This window comes from Mesoplodon mirus (genome assembly GCF_964341445.2).
Source record: "Mesoplodon mirus genome assembly, chromosome: 18".
In the NCBI taxonomy this organism is placed as follows: domain Eukaryota; kingdom Metazoa; phylum Chordata; class Mammalia; order Artiodactyla; family Ziphiidae; genus Mesoplodon; species Mesoplodon mirus.
The window spans coordinates 66,076,056-66,094,003 of NC_138994.1; the positions used below are offsets into that span (position 1 = coordinate 66,076,056).

The window sequence follows — 17,948 nt, forward strand, 5'->3', positions numbered from 1 at the left end:
TAGATTAGGAAGCAGGAAGGAAAGTGGCACCAAATGGTAAAGTTAACCTCTGAGGCGTCTGCCAGTGAACTGCTTCCTGAGGATCTTGATGCCAAGTGACTTGAGCATCTTCTGTGTCTTCCTCACTAGAAACAAATTAGAAAAACACTCCCAGGAAGGGGAGGGACACTTCATACCATTAATTTGGCAACGACAAATAGTCTGTACTTTCACAATTATAGATACTAATTTATAAGAGTAACTTGGGGTGTTTGAGAATCTCACTCATCTCTGGGGGACACAAGGAAAGAGCTCCTTCAGGGCCTTCTCTCAAAACTTGTCTCCCTGCAGCTTCCTAATATTCAAAGAGCTGTCAGAGGAAACACAAGTTTCTCCAGCCATTCTGAAACTTTTCTCAGGGCTAATGACTACCTATCAGCCTGGATTTGACTTAGGTTATCATTCAAGTCATAAATTATAAATCCTACATATATTCAGGAATGTGTGCATGAGCATAATGTACACATATATTTACAACATAGATCTATATAATATACCATATGAAATGTAGTAGACTTGGAGACTCAAGGTCTAGGTCTAAGTTTGACCTCACTGTGTGAGCTCTTAGGATCTCAGTTTACTCATCTATATAAATGGTTGCAATTGATGATTCTGACACTATATTCTAAGGAGTTTTAGGTTTGCATAGCAGTGCTGGGGGCTGTTTTGATTGGGCTTCAGGCCTCCATCTTGTTTTAAGCAGGACAGCAATATTTAAAAAAAAATCTGTTACAAATATTGAGATTCTGTTTAAGAATTCATTTGAAAAAGGAGTCTTTTTCACCAAAAGATGTTTGAAAATCACTGAGTCAAGTGATCCTCAAGGCTCACGAGCTCCTTTTTCTTACTTGTATTACAGAGGTGGGGAGGGCGGGAGAGAGAGAAAGAGAAGGAAGTGAGGAGGAGAGGAAGAGGGAAAGGAGGAAGAAGAGCAGTGGTGGTGGTGGGGAGAAGAGGCCAGACAGACACAGTAACATCTCTGTGCTACCACGGATGGTTTGGGAACACTATTCTGATTAATTAATGATTCTTGCTCACTTGCTTCCTTAGTACAGTACATCACCTAACTATATAATAACACTGCGTAAGGATAAGTCCCTTTTTATTATTCAGTTGGTACTTAATGCCCAGAGCATTTAAAATGACTTCCTCCTCTCTGCCCACCCCCCGCCCCAACTTCCCAGCCCCAGGTTTACATCATTAAACGGAGAGAAAATCTTTAGCGCTCCAAGTCGATGGCTCATTCCTTCCAAAATCTGTCTAGTAGCATCCTTACAATAAGATGAAATAAGAGCAGAAGCATAATCGGTCTGGAGGCTGATATCAGCAATAATGAGGTCAGTCTGGAACACACAGCAGAGGAGTTCAAGGATGTCTCTTTTGATACATAGATTCTGGATGCCCCTCTATTCATCAGCTCCCCTCAACACTCCCTCTGGCAAGGACAACCCAGCAGGGCAAATCCCATAAGGGAGTCAGTCCCTTTACTTTAGAAAAATGTGAGCTGCTGAAAGAAGCCCATTGAATCAACATCACAAAGCCATGTCCCTGCTTGGTGAGTGTTTGGGGGAAGGGTTTATAGGAGAACCATGTGGTTGGGTGGGGGCCATGTTTGAATGAACAAGTGCCCCCTGAGTCTCTGTGGCCCCAGATGTACACAGATGTGGAACTCAGCTGCATCAATAGAGACACGGGACCCTGTGTGTCGGGCTGCGACCTGCCTCTGCAGGGACAGCAGGGTGTGGGGCAAAGGGGCCTGGACATGGAATTGGAAGGTGAGGGTATGAGCCTCAGCTCCAGGACAAGGTGCTTCATTTCTCTGAACTGCTTTCTTCCTAACTGAAAAATACCCACTGGAGTTGCCTCACAGGCGTGTTGTATGGTTTACATAAAACAGGGTCTGAAAAGCATTTTGTAAATTAGAAAGCATCATAAAGATGTAAGCTATATATCTAGTGGCCTGTGGAAACGCTTGCTTAAATCACTTTCCTAAGGTATGCATATAAAAGGTTAGTGAATTACCAAATAAATGAAGTGTTTCACTATGTTCACGTAATTTTTCAATGTCTTAATTATAAAAAACCACTGTATCTGATATTCTATAAAGAACTAAATATAAAATTACATAATTACATATGAAAAATTATATATATATTATAAAATCTAATTACATATGATTTCAAAAACATATTATTCCTAAAGAACTACTGTAGTGGCAATTAATTTTGTAAATGTATACAGTTATATCAAAAAGTTTTACAAAAATAGCTTAAATCCAGTCTCCATTTCACAACTTCACTAAGTAGTGTGTGTTTTCCTCCTATTTTAGATGTCGCATCTCAGAGCCCTCCACGTCGACGGAGATGCCAGAAGACCATGGACCGCAGCTTCCCACAGAAAACCATCAATTCTTCTGGTCAGGAAGTTCTCTGGAGCAATCCTCTTCATTCTCCTCTGAGCAGGACAGGGTCAGTGCGCTCATCACGGGATGCATCCAGGATGTAGTCTGTGTTACGTGACTTGGGAAGAAAAAGGGATACAATTACAATCTGAAAGATTGTCCTTCTGCTCACCATGCGAGCAGTGATCCCGGCGACACTGCTTCCACCCTACTGCAGTCTCCTGAATTAGGAAGCAGTTGGAACTGGATCCAATAGTTTTTAAAAGTCTTAGATATGTTTTTAGGTTCAACAAAACCCATTTTTTTCTTTATTCTTTGGTAAAAAACAAAACCAAAAACAAAAGAATGCAGGAGAATGTGTCATCTTTGACTCCTCGCCCTATTTTATCCATCAGCAAGTCCTGTGATTGTCTTTCTGTAACATCTCTGGAATCTTTTCCTTTCTCCTTTTCCAACGCTATGGCCTGGGTCACTGAAACAGCTTGTCTCTTTGCCTCTGTTCTAGTTTTTTAATTCATCCTCCACTCCAGCCAAGAGATCTTCCTAAATGACAGATCATACGCTGCTGCTCACCTGCTAAAAATTCAGTGCCAACTAATGCCTTCTGGATCAAATACATATTCCATAGTATGAAATACCTTGTTTCTTACCTGCCTCAACAATACTTTCTTCTCTGCTACAATCTTCCCCCTTCCCATCTTGTTTATTCAGCTAACTCAAACTAATTCTAAAGAACCAAATCTCCCTCTAGATTCCTCTAATCTGTGCCCATGGCCTTATCTCTTATACCATATTACAAATGCCTGTTTATTTTTAGGCCTTTGTACTGCATACAAAGCTCCTTTAGGGCAGGAGCTATGTTTCTTATCTCTGAGTCTATGGTACCTAACATATTCTCAGAACAAGTAACTAGGCGTTTCGGGGAAGAACACAAGCAGAGGTAAGGAAGGATGTACAAACATATGGGGCATGTTCAGGAAGTGGTGAAACATCACTACTTGTGCCCCTACCTGATGCACGGTGTTTTTTAGATCTAGTATCAAAGTCCCAGCCTTCAGCTAGATGACTCGCTTAAATCCACCACTATCTGCCCAGCTCCTGAGTCCTGGACAGACAGCTTCTGGAATAGGATGACTTATTCCTTCTCCTTGGATCCTCGTTCTAGCCCTGGCTTACCTCGCTGCCCTATCCATCCTAGATCAGTTTCCCCTGCCCCCATCCTACCCAAACTCAACCTCAGAGAAGCATCATGTCTTAGATCAAGTCCATCTGAGGGCTGGCACTTATGAGGATCTAATAGGATTGTGGATCTCAAAGTATCTCCTACTTCCTAAAATATTATGGAATAACATTTCCGAAGTGTGTTATAAGTGTTTTTAATACATATTATGTGAAGAAGAGAATTCTATGGTCAAATAACTTTGAGATACATTAGTTAAAACATAGTTAAGTAGGTTATTTTTACTGTAGGATTTCCCAGAGCCCTAAATATACTAATGTGTTTTACGACTCTCCAAGAGTTTATAATATTACTCAAACTAACATGTCCTATTAGCATGCATGGGACGAGTGTGCCTTTGAGCACAATTTGGGATCTATCACAAAGGGGCAGTTACTTTAGTGCCTGTTGATGACAATAACTGAAATGTTGGACTTAGTACCAATGGTCAGTTTCACTGTTATTACTGGATTTGGTTTGTTTTCAGTCCTATATTCTAAATTCTATCCATATCCCCCAAAACAAATTGTTCAACTCTTCTGTTTAAATATTGAAAATGCAGCTTTCCATGGAAGATCACTTATAGTTTCACGATAGGGTAAATGCACTTAAGTTGTTTAAGAATCGAGGTGGAGGTGGCAAGGCCCAGATATCTTCATAGTTTCAAAACCTCAGAGTGTGGTTATGTGATACAAAGAATAGTTATTCTCTTGACAGTAATCCATATTACTATTACCTCTTTAAAATGGTTTAGTGCGATTTCTTATTATGGAGGCTAAACTTACAAAGCATTTGATTCTGCACAGGTTAACTTCATTTCAAGGCTTTTGTAAAGCTGGAAAGCTGCCTAGATTGAAAGTGGTTTTAAAGAATTACCAGGGAGTGTAACACAGAGGGCTAGAATACCACTGCAAGGGGAAGTGAGGACACATTGTCCCGTACAACGTAGCTGTTTAAAACTGAAAGGAAAAAGCTTGATGGGATATCTTAGTATATTTACTTTACTGTTTATCAGCACATTTATAATATGTTAGTCCAAAGAAGAGACTTTAATTTAAATTATTATAAATCCTTCCTCCCCTACAATGCTCCTTAACTGGGGAGGCTGGAAAGGAAGACAAACAGGTGCAATTAATTACCTGAGGGTTAAGGTCGGGTACACGCTTTCTTATGTGACTTAAAAAAAAATTCTCATGTTTGAAATATTATAACTGCCCATATATGGACATTCCACTGAATTGATAATATAAAATAAGCAAAAGTAAAATGTTTAAGAAGAAAATGTAGTTATAGACTCTGAACAATGAATATTAGAAAGTTCTGCCAGAAAGTCATCCTTGACAGTAACTTTCATTAGGCACTTTTTAATCAACAAATCAATACCTGATCTTTCTCCAAATACAAAATAATACCATAAAATATTAATTGATTAATCTTATGTTCATAATCCACTTCTCTGTACACAATTGAAAAACACACACCTTAGCGCCAAACATGCAAATACAGTAGCCGATCACTAGAAAAAATAAAACTGAAGCAACAGAGGGTTAGTTTCTATGCTTCAAGTACACATTTCACACCTGGCTCTTTTGTAAAAACATCCAGAAGCAATGCTTCTGAAACACAGGTAATGCATGTAAAGTGCCTGGTGAAGAGTAGATATTCAATAAGGATCATGGCTGTTTTTTTGTTTTTCGTTAATAATTAGGGCTTTCTGAATATTGTAAGAAAAACTTGGAATTCTTCCTGTGATGCTGGAACGGGGCCATTTGTGTGTATACGATTCAATTTTATGTCCTGGTGAGCATGGTGACTAAAGAGGTTTGACATAATCGGTATGATGAGATAATCCCAGATTTACTGGCTTGGAGAACATTCTACTATTAGAAATATTTCCTCTCTGATTTGTGTGCTTGGTAATTCAACTGAGAAGAGGGAGAATAAATCAACCCTGTTGACTCTGTTTAATTAATAAAGACCCAATGGTTCACAAAGTGAGATGCTGCTACTTAGTATGAAAAATTTAGAGGTCTGGAAAATAAATGAGGCTGACTGTGAAACATGAAAATCTTCCATTTGAACATACAGTACCTCTGGGAAATGTTCCTGCAGAGAGTGTATCTGACCTGATTTGGGGAGCAATCAACAGCAGTTCAGATATATTTGAAAATCTAAAAAGCCTAATACTACTTGCCTCTGAATGACTGCCAAATCTGTTGTTGGAAAACAGTAATATTTGAGCTGGGAAGATGACAGTGTTGTGTGGTTTCTTTTATAATATTAGTAATTTGAAAGACATATTTTAGAGCTTATGAAAAAATAAACCCTTAGAGAACATGCTTTATTTTATTGCCAAAGAAATGTAAGTGAATTGTTTAAATTCCATTATAATTACCTTCCTTATGTTTCTTACCTCCTAGCATGCAAAATGCTTTCTTTCTAAATAAAAATTTAGGACAGCCAGTTAAAAGAAAAGTGGTTTAAAGACAAAAAGAACACTAGTTTTGTAGAAATTCATTCTTATAATAGTCTGTGATGAAGAAAGAGGTTCTTTTGTTAATCTTCCATTGTACATGATACTATTTATATGTTATTGTGAATTTAGCAAGATTGCATATATTATCTATTTAAGATAAAGCTGCAGAATAATAAGCCAAAGTAATTAACTTACAATGTTCTTTTTTGACAGAGAGCAGGGTAATCTTATGTATATAGTATTCATATGAACCAGAAAATAAAGACAAATAAATATGTTAATCCAAAATGTTTCTGGTATCAGTACTTGGAATCACTGAAAAATTTTACAACTGGCCATAAACTTCAAGTAGTAATGAAAATAAAAGATTTAATAAAAAATATTCCCAATTGAAAACAAATCAGAAGGGAAGAACAGAAAGTGAACCATGTCAATAAAATTATAAAAAAGTCACCAAACCTTGGTGAGGCAGCATGTAATCTTGTCAGACACTGGTTATGAGAATGACTACAGATTACTAATAGAAAGTATCCATTCCAAAACATGTTTAAGAGAAAATTGCAAGCAGTTTATTTCCACTGATATATAAAGAGTTTCCTCTTACATAACTTTGGAAATATACTCCTAAAATCAAAATGAGTATTTCTCATTAATGAACTCTGTAAATATCACAGAATACTTTGAGAATTTTGTAATTAGGCATTTGGAAATCCAGTGAGGCTCTGATTAAACATTAGCAGGATCCCATTCAAATCTTTACAGTCTTGAAGACAAATTTTATTTCTATTCTATATTTATGGCATTCTTTATAAAAAATATATCAGATATATTTTGCAATTAAATAATCCAATTAATTAAAAAATCTTTAGGCCTAGATATTACATTATGTTACAAGAATCTAAAGCTACAATAATATATTACTTATGCATAATATTGGAAAAAAATTACATCACTAGACTTGTAAAAAATGAACACTGAAAAGTCATGAAAAAATATGAATTATATTTTTTTGCAGTAATATACACAGGCTTAGATTGCTGTCAATTATTGTACAGAGGCAAAAACGTACCAAGTCCAAAGGTGATGCATTTTTCAAAAAAAAGAAAATATTTCTATGGTCTCAGACTATAGCTTTGGGTAACTTTTAAAAATTCATGCTGCTTTGGATTGTGATAGAATAAAAAAATTCAGAAGACCTCTAAGAACATGTCCTACTGACACTGGTACCTAGACACTGGACTATTAGATACTAATAAACAATTTTATAAAATTCTGTAGTTGGTGTATTTGTACATTCTCATATACCCCCTTTGGCAGTGTCCACCAAAATTTATGTTCTCCATTCCACGCTGTAGAGTTGTTATCAGGAGGCTGCTCCCAGGCAGAGACTACATTTCTCAGCTCCCCCTACATCCTTATGTGAGCATGTAACTAATTCCCACCAGTGGAAGGGGAGAGAGTTGATGTTTATGTCTTGTGGACCAGGGGTTTTCAAGAACAGCGCTGGAATGCCTTCTCTGTTCTCACTCCTCATCCATAACTGAATGCAGAGAACTCAGAGGCCCTAGGGGATGGCAGAGCCATGAACTGGAAGGAGCTGGGGTCTCAAAATCACTACCCAAAGAAATGAAAAGCCACCCATCGACCAGGGATTCCCACACTGACTGGTGTGTGAGTGTTAAGCCACTGAAAAGCAGGGTTTGTAACAGCAGCTAGTGTTACTCTAAATGACTTCGAGAGTATTTCAAGATGAAGCCATGACTATTACTTTCCCATTAAATATATGTACAACTTTTTACAAACCAAAGAGCTTGTCTTTCTAAAATACAAAAAGCAGGCAATAAATACATATTTTCAGGCTACTTGAAATATGTTAGTAATCAAAAGACTGTCAGAATATAGATTAATGGAAACTAAATATAATTAGACGCAAGTTTGCAAGACCATTGCCAAAGTTTCCATATTAAATTCCCACTTATGAGTAGAAGTGCATGAAATATAGAAGATATTTTAAATTTTAATGTTCTTATTAAAATGGTGAGAATTGTAATACAAGTTATAAGGCTTTCATTTAATTTATCCAATAAAATAAGTTTAATAAACATCTAACTAAATGTATTTTTTAATTGCCAAATTTGAAATCTTAAAAAAAAACTAAAATTATTTGAAACATACAACTTCAACTTATTTTATACTTATCCTAATATTATTTTTCTATCAAAGTTAAGCTGATTACACTAAAAATATAAAGCTATAAATATACATATGATATTAGAAAACTGAGCATCACAAAACTGGGGACTTGGAGGGGTTCCACATGAGACCATCTTTAAACTCTTGAGGTGTTTTGTCAGTATTATTGACTCCATAATGCTAAGTGCAAAAGCCACTTGAGAGTGAGTGCTATAACACAGAAACCTTCAATTACAGTAAAAAATTATGGGATAAAAACCATACATGCCATCAACCTTTACAGTTCTCTCATGAACTTTACATACTGATTGCTTCTAATGGTGCCACCTTGGACTTGTGAATAAATGGGCTTAACTGTTTTTTAGAACCTTATTTTATACTTATATTTTGTAAATATTATATATCCTAATTTACATATTCATATTATGTTTATATTTTATATATTTATATTATATATATTTATATTTTAAAGGAGAGACAGTTATATTTATTATCCTCATTTTATATATGAGGAAGCTGGCACTGAGAGAGGTGAAATAACTTACTCCAGGTTATAAAACTGGTAAATGTTAGAGCCAGCATCTGGATCCAAATCTGACTTCTGAGAATTTTACCATTATGTTATATTCCTCTCTGAGGCTCTATTATATGGGTTGGTTTCAACAACAGTATATATGGAGGCTTTGGGATAGATTAAACGAGACCACCTGAAAAGAGGTCTTTAGCTTTACAAGATGAAATAATTACAGATGTATTGACTGATTAATTCAATGAACATAGATTCTATCTCTAAAGCATTTAAAAATAATTTATCATAAAATTCATAAAAACTTTATTCAGTATGAATAAAAATTATTTGTGTGACACCTGCTTCTCCAGCAGTCTTAACTTTTCACATCATGTGGCAATTGAAGAAACTGAGGCTAAGAGAGTCCCAGTGCCCTGTCCAAGGTCACACAATAGCAGATCTCAGGCTTAGATGCAGACCATGGTCACTATCTTTTTGTATCACCTTCACAGACCTGGTCTGAAATTCTGTATTGCCCAGGCACTAACTGGGTTATTTGTATGTCTCTGGGAAAGTTAGTTAAACTCTGAGTCTGTTTCCCAATCTAGAAAACATGTAAGACCTTCCTCGATAGTGTTAAGAGAGAAAACATATAAATCCCCTAGTTTAATGCCTGACACATTCTAGGTCCATCATAAGCATCACCCTCTCTCCTCCACTTCTAACTTCCTGTATTAGTTTTCTCTTGGTGCAGTAACAAATGACCACGAATGTAGTGGCTTGAAACAATGCTAACTTACTGGCTAACTGTTCTGTAGCTCAGAAGTCCGACACGGTTCTCACTGGGCTCAAATCAAGATGTTGGCAAGGCTAAATTTCGTTCTGGAGGCTCTAGGGGAGAATCCGTTTCCTTGTTTTTCCAGCTTTTAAAGGCCACCCACATTCCATGGCTTGTGGCCTCTATCTTCCAAGTCAGCAACACAACATATCTCTGACCCTGCTTCCATTGTCATATCTCTTTCTGACTCTCTCGTTCTGGCTCCCTCTTCTACTGCTGAGGACTCATGTGATTAGACTGGACCCACATGGATAATCCAGGATAATCTCCCTATTTTAAGGTCATCTGATTAGCAACCTTAATTCCACCTGCAACCTTAATGCCCATTTACCATGGAACCTAACATATTCGAAGATTTTGGGGATTAGCTCATGGATATTATCAGGGAGCCATTATTCTACTTACCACACTCCCTTGCCCTTCAGCTACTTCTCACACTAAAGCCTAGAGCTTGAGTGAAGGGGCACTGGTTTGTATTAATTCTTGCAATTTGCCTGAAACTTGGCAAATGTACAGGAAGAAAGATTATATGCTCTAATACATTGTACTGGAGAAAACTGACTGAAGAAAAAGGTGCTAGAGATCTATGGAAAGTAATTTAAGGAAGAAGCAACTGTTATGGAATGAACTGTGTCACCACCCCCCAATTCTATGTTGCAGTCCTAAACCCTAATGTGGCTGTGTTTGGAGGATGGGGCCTTTGTGGAGGTAATTAGGGTTAGATGAGATCATGGGGGTGAGGCTCTGGTCCAATGGGACTGGTGTCCTTGTAAGAAGAGGAAGACACATCAGACTTTTCTCTCCATGCACACAGAGAAGAGGCCATGTGAGGAGGTAGTTGTCTACATCCCAGGAAGAAGGGCCTCACAAGAAACTGATCCTGATGGCACCTTGATCTTGGCCTTCTGTCCTCCAGATCTGTGAGAAAAATAAATTTCTCCCCCAGTTTAAGCCACCCAGTCTGTGGTATTTTGTCATGGAAGCCCTAGCAGACTAATCCAGCAACCAGATTTGGAAGGGAAAGTGACAAAAAAGTTAGTATTTGTTGAGAAATTTAAATAAAGGGTCTTGGAGGCAGAGAAGATCCCATATCTGGCTAAATAAAAGTATAACCCTAGAAAGGTGATGAATTTCCAAAGTACTTTACACAATCCCAAAGGATTTTCTTATATTATCCCCCCCAAATGCTAAAAAAACATGCTTCTTGCCTCAGTTATACCTGTTATTGGTTAAATGGGGGAAAAAAGAGTTTGATGTTGGCTGTCTAGATCTGGATATTTTATTCATTTCAGTGGGCTTTGCCATTCTGAGTAACCTCGGTCAGCTGGCTGGCCTTCTGTTTAGATGACAGTTGCTCATACAGAGTTTCATATGGCTATACCCCTTTGTAGATATTTATAGAAAATCCAGCGCAGGCTGTGTCAGGCTCCTGAGCACTGCAGCCTCTTTGCTCCTGTCACAGGGCTGCTGACTGGCTGGGGAGAGGTATAAGTGTAGGTTTTGGTTGCTGGTTTCTATTTGCAGCTGTGCAAATGCTGTCATATAAAGCTCCTTTACTGGAAAATAGCAGTAGAATAATATAAGGGAAGGGAAGGGGAATGAATATCCATTAGGCACTCACCTTGTGCCAGGTGAGTTATTTTATTCAATTCTCAAAACAAGCCTGGGAGATATAAACTACTATCCTTGTTTTTTGATGAGAAAAGGGGTTACAGACAATAGAAATACTACTAATTATACCAAGGTCATACTCAAAAGTGGTGGTGTAAACATTAGAAACCAGGTCTATCTGATACTAAAGCCCATATTTTTTCCCTACCAACTGCTTTCTCAATGACAGTATTCACTCATTTGATAAATATTTATTCAGTCCCTACACATACCAGGCACTGTACTAGTTACTGGATATTCTAAACCAGTTATCACATAGATGGGTACATCCAAACTAGTGGTTTTAATACCTTACAATTTAATCATAGCTAGAAGTGTTTGGGAACAAAATATTTTAATAAGCTCCATACTTCTTCCTTCAAGCCCTCTGTTGATTTCTTCATTATAGTCTCATTAAGAATGAAATGTTCAGGATTGCCATACATGCAAAGGCAGTGAGGAGCCTACCCCCATTTCCCTTATCTATGCTGAAGTTAGGTACATAGAAATTGCCATGACATCTCATCAAGTGAGCCTTAGACTTCAGTAGTCTGTCCATGGGTATTTCTTAACTCATCCAAAATTAATCAAAGCAGCCAAATTAACAAGATCTTAAGAGGGAGGGCTCCTGACAGTACCTTCTAAAGTGGAGCTAAAATCATCTGCTAAGGATTTAGGAAAAGTTAAAAGTAGTAGCTTTTTATTTTCCATCCAGAAACCATCCCTCCCTCTCCACCCTCCCTTCCCCAGTCTCCTTAATTTCTAACCACATTAGAATTACCTAACATGGACTCTACGTGCAAAATAAGGTTGGAGGTAAGAAAAACAATCTCAATTTTTTCTCTTTTGTGTTTTCCATGTTTTAATTTATTTTATAAATGAGATGATACAATGTAACTTAAGCCTTTCATTGATACAGTAGGCTGACAATGACAAATTTCATTCATATATAGGTTATGATCTACATTCTTTCCTACTTGGAAACAACCTAATAGGCTGTTCTACCCCAAGTTCAGACAGTCATTTAGGGTTGTTAATGAACTCTGACTGGAAAGATATGAGAAAAAACCTGCCTATTGGAAATCAGTTTTCCTTTGAAATCATAAAGGCAAAGCTCTTAAATACTATCTCATAAGAACTATTGGGGGGGAGTGTCACTGTTTATTTTGTCATTCCAACCTACGATTTGCATTATTACTCTTCATCCTGACAGAGTTCCCGTGTTGGCAATATGCTCTAGAAGACCAAAGACTGAAAAGATGTGGTATGTGTCCCACACGTCTCTTCCCCCGGCACCCACAGCAGACATCTCTGATGCATCAAGACAAATATCAGGGACTTCCCTGGTGGTGCAGTGGTTAAGAGTCCACCTGCCAATGCATAGGACATGGGTTTGATCCCTGGTCTGGGAAGATCCCACATGCCATGGAGCAACTAAGCCCATGCACCACTACTGAGCCCATGTGCCGCAACTACTGAAGCCCGCAAACCTAGAGCCTGTGCTCCGCAACAAGAGAAGCCACCACAATGAGAAGCCCACGCACCACAGCAAAGAATAGCCCTTGCTCACTGCAACTAGAGAAAAGCCCGTGCACAGCAACAAAGACCCAACACAGACCAAAAAAAAAAAAAAAAAAAAAAAAGACGTATCAGTGAGGTTGAATATAGCCTCAGAATTCTTCACAAAAAACACTTGAGAAAGTGAGTTGAAATCTATTTGCCCTCTCTGCTCTAGACAGAAATTTCTGTTTTATTCAGAGATCACAGGTTCCCTAGGTTTTAGTGGTATGCATTTGTAATGTTGTAAGTATAATACTTCCTATGTAATGGAGAACAGATTTTATAATACAAGGTGTGCTATCTCAGATTTCAGGATGTGATATAAAGGTGTATCAACACAAATGAATTATAAGCCAGGTGTGAGTAACTTTTAAAAACCAGTGAGTAGACGGATTCAAGATGGCGGAAGAGTAAGACATGGAGATCACCTTCCTCCCCACAAATACATCAGAAATACATCTACACATGGAACAGCTCCTACAGAACACCCACTGAATGCTGGCAGAAGACCTCAGACTTTCCAAAAGGCAAGAAACTCCCCACGTACCTGGGTAGGGCAAAAGAAAAAAGAATAAACAGAGACAAAAGAATAGGGATAGGACCTGCACCAGTGGGAGGGAGCCATGAAGGAGGAAAGGTGTCCACACACTAGAAGCCCCTTCGCGGGCGGAGACTGCAGGTGGCGGAGGTGGGGAAGCTTCGGAGCCATGGAGGAGAGCGCAGCCACAGGGGTGTGGAGGGCAAAGTGGAGAGATTCCCGCACAGAGGATTGGTGCCGACCAGCACTCACCAGCCCGAGAGGCTTGTCTGCTCACCTGCCAGGGTGGGCGGGGCTGGGAGCTGAGGCTCGGGCTTCGGAGGTCGGATCCCAGGGAGAGGACTAGAGTTGGTGGCGTGAACACAGCCTGAAGGGGGCTAGTGCACCACAGCTAGCTGGGAGGGAGTCTGGGAAAATGTCTGGAGCTGCAGAAGAGGCAAGAGACTTTTTCTTCCCTCTTTGTTTCCTGGTGCACGAGGAGAGGGGATTAAGAGTGCTGCTTAAAGGAGCTCCAGAGACCAGCGCGAGCTGCGGCTATCAGCGCGGACCCCAGAGATGGGCATGAGATGCTAAGGCTGCTGCTGCTGCCACCAAGAAGCCTGTGTGCGAGCACAGGTCACTATCCACACCTCCCTTCCGGGAGACTGTGCAGCCAGCCACTGCCAGGGTCCCATGATCCAGGGACAACTTCCCCGGGAGAATACACGGTGCGCCTCAGGCTGGTGTAATGTCACGCCAGCCTCTGCAGCCGCAGGCTCACCCCACATCCTCACCCCTCCCTCACCGTGGCCTGAGTGAGTCAGAGACCCCGAATCAGCTGCTCCTTTAACCCCGTCCTGTCTGAGCGAAGAACAGATGCCTGCAGGTGACCTACAGGCAGAGGTGGGGCCAAATTCAAAGTTGAACTCCGGGAGCTGTGCGAACAAAGAAGAGAAAGGGAAATTTCTCCCAGCAGCCTCAGAAGCAGCGGATTAAAGCTCCACAATCAACTTGATGTACCCTGCACCTGTGGAACACCTGAATAGACAACGAATCATCCCAAATTGAGGAGGTGGACTTTGGGAGCAATGATATATATATATTTTCCCCTTTTTCTCTTTTCGTGAGCATGTATGTGTATGGTTCTGTGTGTGAGTTTGTCTGTATAGCTTTGCTTTTACCATTTGTCCCAGGGTTCTGTCTTTCCATTTTTTTGTTTGTTTCTCTTTCTTTAGTATAGTTTTTAGGACTTCATATCATTGGTGGATTTGTTTTTTGGTTTGGTTGCTCTCTTCTTTCTTTCTTTTTTCTTTTATTACTTAAATTTTTTTAAAGTTTTTATTTTAATAACTTTGTTTTATTTTATTTTACTTTATTTTATCTTCTTTCTTTCTTTCTTTCTTTTTTTCCTCCATTTTATTCTGAGCCGTGTGAATGACAGGCTCTTGGTGTTCCAGCCAGGCATCAGGGTTGTGCCTCTGAGGTGGGAGAGCCAAGTTCAGCACATTGGTCCAGAGGAGACCTCCCAGCTCCAAGTAATATGAAATGGTGAAAATCTCCCAGAGATCTCCATCTCAACGCCAAGACACAGCTCCACTCAATGACCAGCAAGCTACAGTGCTGGACACCCTATGCCAAACAGCTAGCAAGACAGGAACACAACACCGTCCATTAGCGTAGAGGCTGCCTAAAATCATAATAAGGCCATAGACCTCCAAAAACACACCACCATATGTGGACCTGCCCACCAGAAAGACAAGATCCAGCCTCATCCACCAGAACACAGGCACTTGTCCCCTCCACAAGAAAGCTTACACAACCCACTGAACCAACCATAGCCACTGGGGGCAGAAACCAAAAACAACGGGAACTAAAAACCTGCAGCTTGCAAAAAGGAGACCCCAAACACAGTAAGTTAAGCAACATGAGAAGCCAGAGAAACACACAGCAGATGAAGAAGCAAGGCAAAAACCCACCAGACCTAACAAATGAAGAGGAAATAGGCCATCTACCTGAAAAAGATTTCAGAATAGTGACCGTAAAAATGATCCAAAATCTTGGAAATAGAGTGGAGAAAATATAAGAAACGTTTAACAAAGACATAGAAGAACTAAAGAGAAAACAAACAGTGATGAACAACACAATAAATGAAATTAAAAATTCTCTAGAGGGGATCAATAGCAGAATAACTGAGGCGAAAGACGGATAAGTGACCTGGAGATAAAATAGTTGAAATAAATACTGCAGAGCAGAGTAAAGAAAAAAGAATGAAAAGAATTGAGGACAGTCGCAGAGACCTCTGGGAAAACATTAAACACACCAACATTCGAATTATAGGGGTCCCAGAAGAATAAGAGAGAAAGAAAAGACTGAGAAAATATTTGAAGAGATTATAATTGAAAACTTCCCTAATATGGGAAAGAAAATAGTTAATCAAGTCCAGGAAGCATGGAGAGACCCATACAGGATAAATCCAAGGAGAAACACGCCAAGACACATATTAATCAAACTATCAAAAATTAAGTACAAAGAAAAAATATTAAAAGCAGCAAGGGAAAAAAACAAATAATGCACAAGGGAATCCCCATAAGGTTAACAGCTGATCTTTCAGCAGAAATTCTGCAAGCCAGAAGGGAGTGGCAGGACATATTTAAAGTGATGAAGGGGAAGAACCTACAACCAAGATGACTCTACCCAGCAAGGATCTCATTCAGATTTGATGGAGAAATTAAAACCTTTACAGACGAGCAAAAGCTGAGAGAGTTCAGCACCACCAAACCAGCTTTACAAAAAATGCTAAAGGAGCTTCTCTAGGCAGGAAACACAAGAGAAGGAAAAGACCTAAAATAACAAACCCAAAACAATTAAGAAAATGGTAATAGGAACATACATATTGATAATTACCATAATATAAATGGATTAAATGCTCCAACTGAAAGACATAGACTGGCTGAATGGATAAAAAAACGAGACCCATATATATATACTGCCTACAAGAGACCCACTTCAGACCTAGGGACACATACAGACTGAAAGTGAGGGATGGAAAAAGATATTCCATGCAAATGGAAACCAAAAGAAAGCTGGAGTAGCAATTTTCATATCAGACAAAATAGATTTTCAAACAAAGACTATTACAAGAGACAAAGAAGGACACTACGTAATGATCAAGGGATCAATCCAAGAAGAAGATATAACAATTGTAAATACTTATGCACCCAACATAGGAGCACTTCAATACATAAGGCAAATACTAACAGCCATAAAAGGGGAAATCGACAGTAACACAAGGATAGTAGGGGACTTTAACACCCTACTTTCACCAATGGACAGATCATCCAAAATGAAAATAAATAAGGAAACACAAGCTTTAAATGATACACTAATCAAGATGGACTTCATTGATATTTATAGGACATTCCATCCAAAAACAAAAGAATACACTTTCTCCTCAAGTGCTCATGGATCATTCTCCGGGATAGATCATATCTTGGGTCACAAATCAATCCTTGGTAAATTTAAGAAAATTGAAATTGTATCAAGTATCTTTTCCAACCACAACGCTATGAGACTAGATATCAATTACAGGAAAAAATAATAACCAAGAGATAACTGAAGAAATCAACGAGGAAATCAAAAAATGCTTAGAAACAAATGACAATGAAAACACGACAACCCAAAACCTATGGGATACAGCAAAAGCAGTTCTAAGAGGGAAGTTTATAGCAATGCAATCCTACCTTAAGAAACAAGAAGCACCTCAAATAAACAACCTAACCTTGCATCTAAAGCAATTAGAGAAAGGAGAACAAAAAAAAAAAACCCGCCAAATTAGTAGAAGGAAAGAAATCATAAAGATCAGACCAGAAATAAATGAAAAAGAAATGAAGCAAATGATAGCAAAGATCAATAAAACTAAAAGCTGATTTTTGAGAAGATAAACAAAATTGATAAACCATTAGCGAGAGTCATCAAGAAAAAAAGGGAGAAGACTCAAATCAATATAATTAGAAATGAACAAGGAGAAGTAACAACTGACACTGCAGAAATACAAAGGATCATGAAAGATTACTACAAGCAACTGTATGCCAATAAAATGGACAACCTGGAAGAAATGGACAAATTCTTAGAAATGCACAACCTTCCGAGACTGAACCAGGAAGAAATAGAAAATATGAACAGACCAATCACAAGCACTGAAATTGAAACTGTGATTAAAAATCTTCCATCAAACAAAAGCCCAGGACCAGATGGCTTCACAGGCAAATTGTATCAAACATTTAGAGAAGAGCTAACACCTATCCTTCTCAAACTCTTCCAAAATATAGCAGAGGGAGGAACACTCCCAACCTCATTCTAAGAGGCCACCATCACCTTGATACCAAAACCAGACAAAGATGTCAGAAAGAGAAAACTAGAGGTCAATATCACTGATGAACATAGATGCAAAAATCCTCAACAAAATACTAGCAAACAGAATCCAACAGCACATTAAAAGGATCATGCACCATGATCAAGTGGGGTTTATCCTAGGAATGCAAGGATTC

General features: G+C 38.8%; 1 protein-coding gene across 2 annotated transcripts in view; it reads right to left on the minus strand.

Annotated features, from left to right (window-relative positions):
* Positions 1-2,234: 2,234 nt before the first annotated feature.
* STXBP4 (syntaxin binding protein 4) overlaps positions 2,235-17,948 on the minus strand; it is a 172,280-nt gene continuing 156,566 nt past the window's right edge. For both annotated transcript variants that reach the window (XM_082603574.1, XM_082603575.1), the window contains one exon: positions 2,235-2,558. In XM_082603574.1, coding sequence (XP_082459700.1) covers positions 2,444-2,558 — 115 coding nt within the window. In that variant the 3' untranslated portion in view covers positions 2,235-2,443. The remainder of the gene's footprint in view (positions 2,559-17,948) is intronic.